Source organism: Aspergillus caelatus (genome assembly GCF_009193585.1).
Source record: "Aspergillus caelatus strain CBS 763.97 unplaced genomic scaffold BDV27scaffold_19, whole genome shotgun sequence".
Taxonomy (NCBI): domain Eukaryota; kingdom Fungi; phylum Ascomycota; class Eurotiomycetes; order Eurotiales; family Aspergillaceae; genus Aspergillus; species Aspergillus caelatus.
Window position 1 is genome coordinate 34,866 of NW_022475282.1, and position 11,935 is coordinate 46,800.

An 11,935-nucleotide genomic window follows, 5' to 3' on the forward strand; every position below is an offset into this window, starting at 1 on the left:
TTCCCCCGTTTATTGTTTGAAAAATAGTTCCTATTCATTCTGTGAAACTTTCAACAAGTTTAACTCGTCCGAGACCCATGGCCCCGAATAGCTACAACTAGTTAAGAGCTCTTGACCCACCGCCCGGCTAGACGTCGCTTTTCCATCATGAGCATCATCATCGTCGAGTAATCTACACCCCCGTGTGACGTAACTTTCTGCGCTGGATGCTTTTCTGAGCGATGGAATCCTCCATTCAGCGTTTGCTGAATGATAAGCTCTATGATCGGAGGAAACAGGGAGCCTTGGAGTAAGAACAATGAAGCTGTCAAAGCGCCTATGCAAAGCAATACGTGCTGACGGAGGCCATGATACAGGCTTGAAAAAGTTGTTCGAGATGCCGTTTTCAAAGGAGCACATGAAGATATTCAAAGAATTGTCGATCAGCTATGTCATGGCTACGCCTACGCAGTACATCAACCTCATGCGAGAAATGGTGGCTTGATCGGGTTGGCCGCGGCCTCCATCGCGCTTGGATCGGTGAGCACGCCGGGGTGCAGCATCTACACTGTCATTACTGAGAATAGGATACCAGGAAGGTGTCGCGCCGTACCTCAAAGAGATTGTACCGCCAGTGCTAGCTTGCTTCACCGACCAAGATGCACGAGTCAGGTACTACGCTTGTGAGAGCATGTATAACATTGCCAAAGTTGCTAAGGGGGAGATTCTGTTGTTCTTTAACGAGATCTTCGATGCGCTGAGTAAAGTAAGCGGGCTGAGTATTAGCTTTATTTCCCCGCTGTCCTCACCTCGGCCTTATTGCCTGTTCCCCAACTGACATAAGTTCCTAGTTGGCGTCCGATTCGGAGCTTTCAGTCAAAAATGGCGCCGAGCTCCTTGATAGACTTGTTAAAGACATCGTATCTGAATCCGCCGCATCCTATGTTTCGGTCTTGCAGCTTTCTGAGAAGCAAGAGACAGACCCGGAAGCTTTGGAAGATCCTGACCTTCCAACGGCATTTTCTCTTCCAAAGTTTATACCATTACTCAAAGAACGAATACACGTCATCAGCCCTTTCACTCGGATGTTCCTGGTATCATGGTTGACTTTGTTGGACACGATACCTGACCTTGAGCTTGTCTCACACTTACCAGACTTCCTGGGGGGTCTGGTCAAATTCCTTGGTGACCCTAATAGAGATGTGAACGTTGCCACCCAAAATCTGCTCGATAGGTTTCTGTCAGAGATCAAGAGAATTGCTCGTCTTAAGAAAGGCATTGAAGAGAGTCGGAAAGGTCAAGGAAGCGAGAATAGGCAATCAACTACGAGTGACAGTATTAGCACAACTACCGACCAGACGGTTGCCGCCGAAACCGAGACCGAAACCGAAGCTGAAACCAATGATGTTGCAATAGAAGATTCTGAGGTGGACTCTACAATTGATGAAGACGGCTTGCATGCCGACGGAGATTGGATTCCAGGACAAGATGTCCAAATAGATTACCCCAAGATACTAGACATTTTGGTGGGCTTCGTTGACACATCTTATGGTGAGAAATTCCGAGCATGATTTCACTTAACGGTCCCAGGCTTACCGTCAGTAGAGGAAGAGATGCAGTTGACAGCGCTGCGATGGATCGATAGTTTCTTCGAAATAAGCCCCGAAGACATACTCCCATTCGTTCCACGTCTTTTGACCCAAGTACTTCCAGCTATGTCCAGTGGCTCAGACCAAGTGCGGCAGGCCGCAAATCGAGTCAACACGTCATTGTTAGAGTATATCGTGTCTCTATCCGAAGACACATTATCGGATGAGACACGACAGTCATCATCTTCGAGACTAACTTCCACGCCCAACAAAGAGACTGAAAGGAGAGAATCTGCACCAAACCCCAGACCCTCTGATGCATCCACCACCGCCTCTAGGAAACAATCGGTGCAGGAGTCTACGCAAGAACCGACTTCTCGGAGCAGTGTCATGTCCACACCCGTGCCGCCTGCTGATCTTGATTATGCTGCGGCTGTCAACTCGCTTACACTGCAGTTTTTGAACGAGAATGAAGCCACCAGAGTAGCTGCTCTCTCTTGGTTGATAATGTTGCACCGTAAGGCTCCTAAAAAGGTGGTGGCCTTCAACGATGGAACGTTTCCTGCTCTGCTTAAGACACTGTCCGATCCAGCGGAGGCAGTGGTGACGAAGGATCTCCAGCTCTTATCCCAGATATCGCGGAATAGCGAGGATAGCTATTTCAAGTCGTTCATGGTGAACCTCCTTCAATTGTTCTCCACCGATAGGCATTTACTAGAGGTCCGCGGAAATCTCATTATCCGCCAGCTTTGTATGAATTTAAGCCCGGAGCGCATCTATAGAACTCTAGCCGACTGTCTTGAAAAGGAAGAGGTCAGTTTGCCTTGCATAACGAACCGATGGACATGCTAAATCCCCTTTGCGATTTTAGGACCTCGAATTCGCCAGTATTATGGTACAGAATCTAAACAATAATCTGATTACTGCGCCCGAGCTCTCCGGACTGCGAAAACGGCTACGGAACTTGGATACTAGAGTAATAGACCCGCTTCAGCCTACGTTTAGATGTTGTAACTAACAATCTGCATAGGAGGGCCAGATGTTCTTTGTGGCTTTATTCAGGTCTTGGTGTCACAATTCTGTCTCCACATTTTCACTGTGTCTGCTTGCACAAGCATATGAGCAAGCCTACAACCTTCTCCAAGTCTTGTCAGTATGGGAAAATCTATACTTGCTAAAGTGTCCTAACAAAAGCTCCCAGTGCCGAGCTCGAAATGACTGTCAATAATTTGATCCAAATCGATAAGCTGGTCCAGCTTTTGGAGTCACCTGTCTTCACTTGTAAGTTGTTTCTTTTTGGTCCAAGTTATTTTTTGTACCCTTTATTGATGAGCGCTCATGTGTTGGTAGATCTCCGACTTCAACTGCTTGAACCAGAAAATTATCCATATCTCTACAAATGCCTCTACGGTGTCCTCATGCTCCTTCCGCAGAGCTCTGCCTTCGCGGCTCTAAAGAACCGTTTAAACAGCGTTAGCAACATTGGCCTTCTCCACACACCACGACTGTAAGCACACTTGAAACCCACCACAGGAATGAAAGATAGCCTTAAGTACTCTCATACTGAAAAAAGCTCTCACAGTTCCACGATGGTCTCAGCCTCCGGCTCAAGCGCCTACGATCGCTCGACAGGCAGCCGCCTTAAACGCGAAGAGAACTCCATCCGCTGGGTCGAACTACTCGATAAATTCAAAACCGTCCAGGAAAGAGCCCGCCGAGCCCTACGCGCAAGGGAACGTCCCTTCGACGACGGCGTCGCCGGTTTCCAGGGTCATTCGTTAACTGCCGCCCTCTCTGCCGCAGACCAAACGCGGAACAAGGAACGGGCAAATCTCCCAGATACACCGCGGACAGGCCTAGGCTTTGGAGCCGGTGCTGAGGGACGGCGTAGTCCTGCTGATATGGGAAACCAGAAGGGGGGTTCTATCCTGGGTGCCGCGAATAGACATAAAAGCGGTCTGCCAAATCTGGGCCGACTAGGTATAGGGAGTAGGAAGTCGAAACGGTAATTGGGGTTGTTCGCTTTGTTGATAAGTTGACGCTGTTTGTGACAATATGCGCTTATTTCTGATGTAGTTACACGGAGGTTTTCTCATCTGTCCCCGTGTATAGTGCTTATTTTACGGCGTTCCTCGAGAAGGATTTGTGGCCACTTGTCTGACTTACTACGCACCTCTGTTGCCGAAATCTAGCGTCGTTTCATCTCTATCTTTTAGATCTATGATTTAGTGGTCATTCCGTCTTTTCTCAAAATTCCAAGGAAGCGCGTATAGAATGTATGTACAGTTGAATGATCAAATATTTGAAGAGAAGGGAAGCTCAGACAAGCTAAGAATCAAGCCGCTCAAGTCGAGACAAAGTATAGACGATTGAAGTGTCAAAAAAAAAAAAAGTAAAGGGAAAAAAGAATTACCAAAGCCCTGTTCCTTTTGCTTTACCAAAAGCGGAACTGATTGCTAGGTAAGTTGGAGACAAGCCAAAAAATCGAACCAGATCGTGCAAGGCAACACAGCGTTAACTAGGAACCCAAAGAGACTCCAGTGATACCAAAAAATAAAATGCCAAAGTACAAATGACGTCAGTCAGACTGAGAAATGAACGCGCATGCTTGTCCTGCGGGGTACTGCACAGGTTTCTGCGTGAATAAGCATGCAAGGCTAATCGGGTCGTGCCGAAGGGGAACAAGGGTTGCTGCCTGTGTCTCAGATCGAAGCAGGCCGGTCTAGTTCGCCCTTCAGATAAAGAAAGCATGAACTTTTGTCTTTCGTTCATTTCTCAACCATGAATGGAATAGCGGGACATATAACGGTCGGAAGTGTCGTCACATCCTCCACACGAGACGTAATGCCGAGGATATATAGTCAAAAAGCAAGCGCAGAAAAGAGTCGAGTTTAAATGGTTTCGTCACCGACAACGCGAATCGCTGGATGATACGCCCCACGTAGGGGATTTCCAGTAACTGCCTGTGGAGTGTTTGGAGACTGACCCTGGCGAGTTCGATCCGTTGGTGTATACATATTCACCGTCGACGTACTGGACACCTGAGAATGTGCTGCGATGTTTGCGACGAGCATAGCGCTGCTCTAGGCGATAAAGTTCGATTTCTAAGCAGAATAGCTGTTACTAATGGGGCTCTAACTCGAACAGTTGTGGCCATTTCTCTCTGCGAGTCTGAGACATACTTGCTTGTAACTTCTCCAAGAAACCCATTGTGTATGTGAAGATTGCGAAGAAAAACTTCTGACCCTGTTGGTATTCCACGAGTACTCGACTAAACGGTTAATTGGATTGGTTTCTGAGTTGGTATGGGGAGATGGTTCGACAGGTGATCAAGGAATTGCGACGCTGCAAACGGAAGTAGTCGCTGGTTTCGGGAGGGAACGATGGTAATGGTAACAGTTAATGATTGTAGACAAGAGCTTATTGGTTTGCTAGAAATGCCGACAACATGAATTAGCGAAAAGGTACAATGATGGCAACGGTCGGCTTGGTAGTTTGATTAGGTTATGCTCAGGAGAACGGCATAGAGCAGGAGAGCCAAACAAAGGCGACAATGCCTTACCTGGTGGAGCTATTGTATAGTTCTATAACAGAAAAAAAGAGTGATAAGAGGTATCAGATACCAGGACTGTGAGGCGGAGACCAATAGCCAGATGAAGAAGAGAGAAAAAGAAAAGAAAAGAAAAGAAAAGAAAAGAAAGAAGAATTTGGGAGACGAAGGAGCGGAATCAATAATTCTGGGGGGAGCAAGCCGTGAGCGGGAGGGCAAACACTCCAATGTGATATAGCAACCAATAGTAATCTAATAATGAGTGGTTCAGAAAGGATAGCTGGTGTAGCGTCAAAAAAGACTGATGGGTGAAGGAATGTGGGTAATTCGACGAATGACGTGGTGCGTCAATAAGCCACTAGAAACTATGCATGCGACCGCAAGACAAAGAAAGACAGAAAGAAAGAAAATCGTATGAGTAAGATGGAACGGTGAAGAGGGGGAAACAGACAAAAAAAAAGGAAAGAAAAAGAAGATGGGTCACAGAAGAAGCGAAGTTTTGACGGGTCTAGAAAGACCGGTCGTCGCCTGGCGGACGGTCACTGAACCGAGAGGGGCAAAAACGTGGGTTGGGGTTCACCACTAGTCCATTTCCGGTTTAGCCAGGGGTCGGCCCCGTCCTCGGGCCGTCAGTTGGCCCGAATCAATGCTCATAATCTGATATTAATCCCGCACTAACAGGCCGACTATGTCCTATTATGTTCACTAGACTCATTCTAACACCCCTGAACGCGTTCTAGTTCCTTGGTTATCTATCTGAGACAGCGTTCATGGCTTCGAGCAGTCCAAGCTCCCTCAATCACATCATATGCCCCGGTCCTTCCGGGTTCGTTCGCACCATCCATGCGCTTGGGAGTATGGAGAACTTGGGACGGAGTACGGCACTATGATTGTTGATGTCCCATCGACTCGCGTGCCGCGTCGCTGATTCGGCACTGTTCTTTGATCTCCACATAAAACTGGACCAAACTTTGCCCTTAGTTTCTCAAAAAACGGTACCGAATGCAGCTTTAATTAGGCTAATATTTCATCACTAGGACAAGGAAATTTTTGGTACTGTGTACATACAGTCTGACATCCGACGGTATAGAATACGTAATCCTGGGACAACTTCAAAGAGTTTACAAGAAAAAAAAGGTCTATAGACATAGAACCTTCGCTGTGTCCAAAATAAATTGACGCAAAATTGAACCAGCAACTACCCAACTCCCGAGTCTAGTTCTCTAAACGGCTACTTTTGTCTAGATTCTGGCAGCACCTCTTGCCCAGCACCTTCCTCAAGCTCGGCATTACCTTCGTTCTCTGCATCTTGCGCGAAAGACATTTCTTGGGCTATATAATGCAGGTGATATGTTAGCTTTTGGTTCAGTTGGTTAAACAGAGGCAAATGACGGGCTCCTTACCGTTCCAAAGCTCAGCATATATGCCGTCAAGCTCAAGAAGTTCACGATGCGACCCTGTTTCTGCCACGCGGCCCTCCTTTAGAACAAGGATTTGGTCGCTGTCACAGATTGTTCGCAATCGATGAGCTACAAAAACGCTTGTGCGTGCTTTGTCTTTGAGGATACTGTTAATATTCTGTAATAAAGCCTGTTCCGTGTATGTGTCGAGAGCCGATGTCTGTATTGGTCAGTTACTCTCCGGGTATAGAATATACTAACGAGGACTTACAGCTTCATCGAAAAACAGGAGTTCTGGATCCTTCAATATCAGCCGTGAGATAGCTAACCGCTGCTTTTCACCACCGGATATCATCATTCCTCGTTCACCAACAGCGGTCTTATATCCCTCGGGAAGCTTCTCAATCAGTTCGTGGATATGCGCCCGCTGTGCAGCCTTGCGCACTTCTTCATCTGTAGCGTCAATTCTTCCGTAGCGAATGTTGTGTGCGATAGAGTCATTGAAGAGCGGGGTATCCTGGGGCACAACACCAATGGCTTTCCGTAAGCTTTCAAGAGTCACGTCCCGCACGTCCTGACCATCGACTAGAATGCGACCCTCTTGGACATCATAGTACCGGAACAATAGTCTCAGGATCGTTGACTTGCCGCAGCCACTGGGTCCCACGATAGCAAACTTCTGGCCAGCAGGAATCGTAAAGCTTGCATTCTTGAGAATAGGGCGGTCCGGGTGATAGCCAAAAGTCACATTCTCGAACTTGATCTCCCCTCCGCGGCGGAGCTGTAGAGGTTTCGCATCCGGCCTTTCCGTAATGTTCACATTGACCTTCTGAAGGTTGAACAAGGTCTCCATGTCCAGCAAGGACTGACGCAATTCACGGTACACAGAGCCAAGAAAGTTCAGAGGCACAGACAGCTGGAAGACAAGCTGATTGACCATAACCAGATCTCCAACAGTCAACGAACCACTGGCGACTCCATTTGCTGCAAGGTACATCATGCCGGCAAGCGCGCTTGAGAAAATCATGTTCTGACCGGAATTGAGAAAAGCCAACGACGTTGTCACCTTGATAGAGGCGTCTTCATAAGCTTTAAGTGCCTTATCATACCGTGCGACCTCGAACTTCTCATTGTTAAAGTACTTGACAGCCTCGTAGTTGATCAGAGAATCCACGGCTACTGTGGCACCGCGATTATCCGCAGCATTGGCCTGTTTCCGGAACTTGGTTCTCCATGCAGTAGTTGTTATTGTGAAAGCACTGTATGCTACCATGGTCGCAGCCGTGATCGCAGCAAATTGTGCACCATATTGATATGTCTGTCAATGTGTCAGCAACAGTCCAGGTTTGTGATGTATACGTTTGTACTGTACCAAGATTCCGCACACAAGAGAAATCTCCAGAGCAGTAGGAACGACGTGGAAGACCATCGATGTCAGTAGGAAGCTGATGCCTTTCGTTCCGCGATCAATTGCACGAGTCAAGCCACCAGTTTGTCTGCTAAGGTGGAAATTGAGATCTAGTCGTAAGAGATGCTCGAATACATTCCGTGCAACTCTGCGGATTGCCTTCTGGGCAACACTAGCAAACACGGCGTTTCGAAGTTCTTGGAAAAGTGTAGCGCCAATCCTGGTAACACCATCTGGATTACTGCAGTTAGACAGGGGTACTGCGTTGTATGTGCATGCTTCGCTTACAAGCTATGATCATAGAGCCCGCAACAGTATAGGCCGTTCCGCCGACTGCGGCGAAGTCCACATTCATCGAGTCGACAATGCTCTTGAAGTAGAATGGCACATTCACGTTGAGAATCTAAACCCCACAATGTAAGCTCCAATTACAGAAACTAGGATGACTGCAGAATTATCACTTACCTTTGCTCCAACCAGTAACGACAGGGCGGTTCCAACGCGCAGCTTCGTGCCCCAATCATCCTATAGTACCACAATTAACGCCAAACGTTCTCCAACCCACGACGGCCGCTCCAGGCCTTACCTTGGGCCACAGGTATTTGGCCATTTCTTTCATGATCGCCCAATCTGCCTTCCTTTGTTCCTTCTTTCCCACCGTAGTCTCGCTGAGAAGATCTCTCTTCGGCTTGCCCGCGGCATTCTGGGCATTCTTCGTTTTCTGGTCCGGTGATTGAGGGGGGAGTGGAGAAGCGGAACTGGGTGTCTTTGGTGGTGAGGAAAGTTCTGAAGTAGCATTTTTGTTCAATAGACCTTTGCCCGTCGAGAATACTCTGAACTGGATGCTATGCCGTGTAGTTATCCGCGGCGTGGAGCGCGGGACTGCGGGACCGCGATGTGCGAAGCGTCCGGGGACACGGAGGCACGGCGGTCGGGCTGCCCTGGGCAGCATGATGGTAAAATAAATATCGCAGTGACCGAGAGAACGTGAGAACTTTGCTTTCATTCAAGGAACCATCGTAATCGTGGTGAAGCTGCTGCGGAACTGCTGTCTCGTGAGGACCGCCGGGTTCGGAGGAAAAAGGTTCGGAAGTAAATGATGACTTCACAGCTCGATATTCCGAGGAATTGCTTGCCTCTTTTGCGATGGACGGAGATCTGGTCGAAAGTAAATAGATTTTTCCAACTAGTAGATGAAGAGGAATATGTCCTTCGCAGAGATTATTTAATGAAGCAAGGTAATTGACAAAGGGTTATGAAATAGCACCAGTTGCGGCGGATCTGTCGCAATCGCAATCGCAATCGCCGAATCCATAATCCTCAAGGTAGTATTAATTTCAATCTTACCGACCGGCGGTAATTACAGTACTTGGCGTACAATAAACCACGCAAGTTTGTGGCATTTTCTGTGTACCTGTTCGTTCCGTTGCGGCATTTATATAACCTTTGCTTGGAATTGAAAACTCTCGCATCGTGTGTGGCCTAGTTAATTCCCTGTGTGTGAAGCTAATTCGATCCTCGAGTACTCGCTCTGGACTTCATTCATTCGTCCCTGTTGAATCTTGCCTCGTGATGGGAGTGAATCGAAAAGGCTATCCAAATGCTACTTTTATAGTAACTCTGGTGAGGAAGTGCTAAATAGGCCATAGAGAATCGAAAGTCGTGTACTTGGTTTCGAGTATAAACTCAGAAAGACTGGCTTTGGAGCCGACATCTCTGTCCTATAAAATTAGTAAGCGATGTATGTTGAGTGTACAATTACATACTCATGAGTTGAGCTGAACTTTGAACTGTCGGGGAAAATAAAAATAAAACACGAATTGGATCGCTACATATTAATAATTAAACTAGCTACCATACATATCCTTCGTCAACTACCTGACTTTACTTCTTCACCCAGATGTTATCATCCCCATAACCATTGGCAATCCACGACTGGGGGAAGTATGATTCCAGAACTGTCTGTACGTAAGACTTGTCATCCACACACATATCTCCTCCACTCGGTCCAATATGTGGGCAATGCTCTGTTGGTCGATACTGCACCATATGCTTGTGTACCTCCCGGCAAAGCAAGGTATCCCTTCCCAACTCATACGGGTCCCCGAACCTCTTCTCCTTTGTCAAGACTTGCATGCATTGTTCTTGACTGTCATATTGCTGATTATCACCCGTGCAGTACTTGTCACTCGTCTCGCAGATAGCTTTCGCCAGCATCTCAGTCAATGTGCTCTTGACAACAGCTGGATCCGTCGTATTGAACTTCACCGCCGCAGCCTCGAACAGGGTCTTAACGAACCAGTCGAACCAACGGAAAGTAGCATCGTATTGGGTGACCTTGCCATCTTCATTGAAGGCCATCCACGAGTCAACAGTAAGCGGGAGAAGAACACCAAACGAAGTCGAGTTGAAAGTGATCACTGTCGTAGCCGAGGCCATGTTCTGGTTGGCGACGAACTGTGTGATGGTGTAGTTAATCGCGACACCAGTCAAACTGAGGGAGTCTGGCTGTGAGAAAAGGCCGAAGATGTATTCGTTGTTCAGTTCTCGGCCGGGAAAGGTACGTGTAATATCGACACGTCCTTGGACCTTGTTTCTGTTAGCATCTATGCATATGTAGGGAGATTTAGACTGGGGTTTGGAGCGTACATCTTCGGTGAACACGGAGTTATCCGTTGCGTTGATTTGCTTTAGATTAGCTGGGTAAAGGAAGTTCGTCCAGATATTGTTTTCCAAGGACCAGAGTTTGTCAAAACCGAGATCGGGAGGATCTGCCGCTGCAATGATGGCAGGGAGACATGAAACTGCTGCGAAGACGAGAGAGCGCATGGCGAAGACATCAATGTCTTGTCTTTGAATATGTCTCTAGGGTTCGATGTACATGTCGGATACGAAAGGATTTTATATACGCCACTTCCCTGCAAACATGGTCTTCAAGTCAGACAAAATGGTCAGGGGCTAGTCATTTTGAATCACAAATTGAGTCTGGAATGTGATATTATCAGCTGGCCTGGGACTTGGCAATCTGACATGTATTCGTGGCGCATCTGAAATACGGACCAGAGCTAGGAATGCATTTGCCTCCTAGCATCTATCCCTTGCTTAGATCTTCATTGGAACATATATTGCCCCACGTAAGCACGTACTTTTGATTTGTCGAAAAGTGGCTCTGGGGAGTCACTAGCTTGCATTCTGTTCCATAATGTTTTCTGTTTGGTCGTCGGGCTGTTAATATCCATCGTCGAAAAGGTTATTGTGGCGATAGCATATGAGCACCAGAGACCTGATCAGTCTATAAGAAGAATGAGACCTGAGCGATCCACTATCTTGGTGATCAAGTGCATGCTTTGCATAGGATATACAGCTTCTTCTAACATCATACACAGAGGACACTATAATCTAAGCCCTCCTATTGCTTATGGAGACATGTGGTTAGTTCCAATTTGGTAGGTGATAGCCCAAGAACAGAGATATGTGAAGAAGATTTACTCCTTGCAACAGGCATAAGACAGGTCTGATGCTTGTGCTACATGCATAAGTAAATTAGGACCTGCGCAGCAATAAGCCAGAGTCCGGCCCAACAGTATCCAACACGAATTACTTCTCTATTTGTCCGTAAGCAACTTCAAGGATGATTCGGATGTAGAGATCCATCTCTTGTATCGTACTCTCCTCAGCAGGACCAGCAGCAAAGCTACAATGTAGAAGAAGTACAGACGGGTAGCTATTTGAAAGACAGTCGCAGAATGAACTCAATAGCAATATAGAATGACATGTCCACGTTTTCATTTTGTCAGGTGTTGTCCCGTGGCTCTTGGGAATGGTCATGAATATGGATGCATAGTGTCTTCTGCTGGAAGAACAGGATTCGGTCCGTTCCACCTATGAATACTTCTGGACAGCCTCGTATTCCAGGCAAAAGCAAACGGTCAGCTTAGTCTTGATCCCTACGTCAGACTTCGCCAATCATAGTCTCGTTGAGCGAGCTGTGGTTCGAATCATCAGCCGC

At 47.2% G+C, this 11,935-nt stretch overlaps 3 protein-coding genes across 3 annotated transcripts; 1 reads left to right on the forward strand and 2 right to left on the reverse strand.

Annotated features, from left to right (window-relative positions):
* Positions 1-76: 76 nt before the first annotated feature.
* On the forward strand, positions 77-3,830 carry BDV27DRAFT_32994 (VAC14 family protein). The gene is made up of 10 exons (XM_032076344.1): positions 77-289; positions 357-519; positions 575-745; positions 831-1,530; positions 1,585-2,381; positions 2,440-2,544; positions 2,599-2,717; positions 2,770-2,849; positions 2,919-3,075; positions 3,151-3,830. Exons 1-10 carry the CDS (start codon positions 222-224, stop codon positions 3,575-3,577), a joined length of 2,787 nt encoding a protein of 928 aa, XP_031931778.1. The 5' UTR covers positions 77-221; the 3' UTR covers positions 3,578-3,830.
* A 2,381-nt stretch (positions 3,831-6,211) lies between these two features.
* atm1 (ATP-binding cassette Fe/S cluster precursor transporter ATM1) lies at positions 6,212-9,171 on the reverse strand. Its single transcript, XM_032076345.1, has 7 exons — positions 8,513-9,171; positions 8,392-8,451; positions 8,215-8,329; positions 7,891-8,159; positions 6,790-7,836; positions 6,522-6,738; positions 6,212-6,450 (listed from the first exon to the last, which is right to left on the reverse strand). Exons 1-7 carry the CDS (start codon positions 8,930-8,932, stop codon positions 6,350-6,352), a joined length of 2,229 nt encoding a protein of 742 aa, XP_031931779.1. The 5' UTR covers positions 8,933-9,171; the 3' UTR covers positions 6,212-6,349.
* A 595-nt stretch (positions 9,172-9,766) lies between these two features.
* BDV27DRAFT_121838 (uncharacterized protein) lies at positions 9,767-10,835 on the reverse strand. Its single transcript, XM_032065468.1, has 2 exons — positions 10,576-10,835; positions 9,767-10,515 (listed from the first exon to the last, which is right to left on the reverse strand). Exons 1-2 carry the CDS (start codon positions 10,753-10,755, stop codon positions 9,811-9,813), a joined length of 885 nt encoding a protein of 294 aa, XP_031931780.1. The 5' UTR covers positions 10,756-10,835; the 3' UTR covers positions 9,767-9,810.
* Between the last annotated feature and the right edge of the window lie 1,100 nt (positions 10,836-11,935).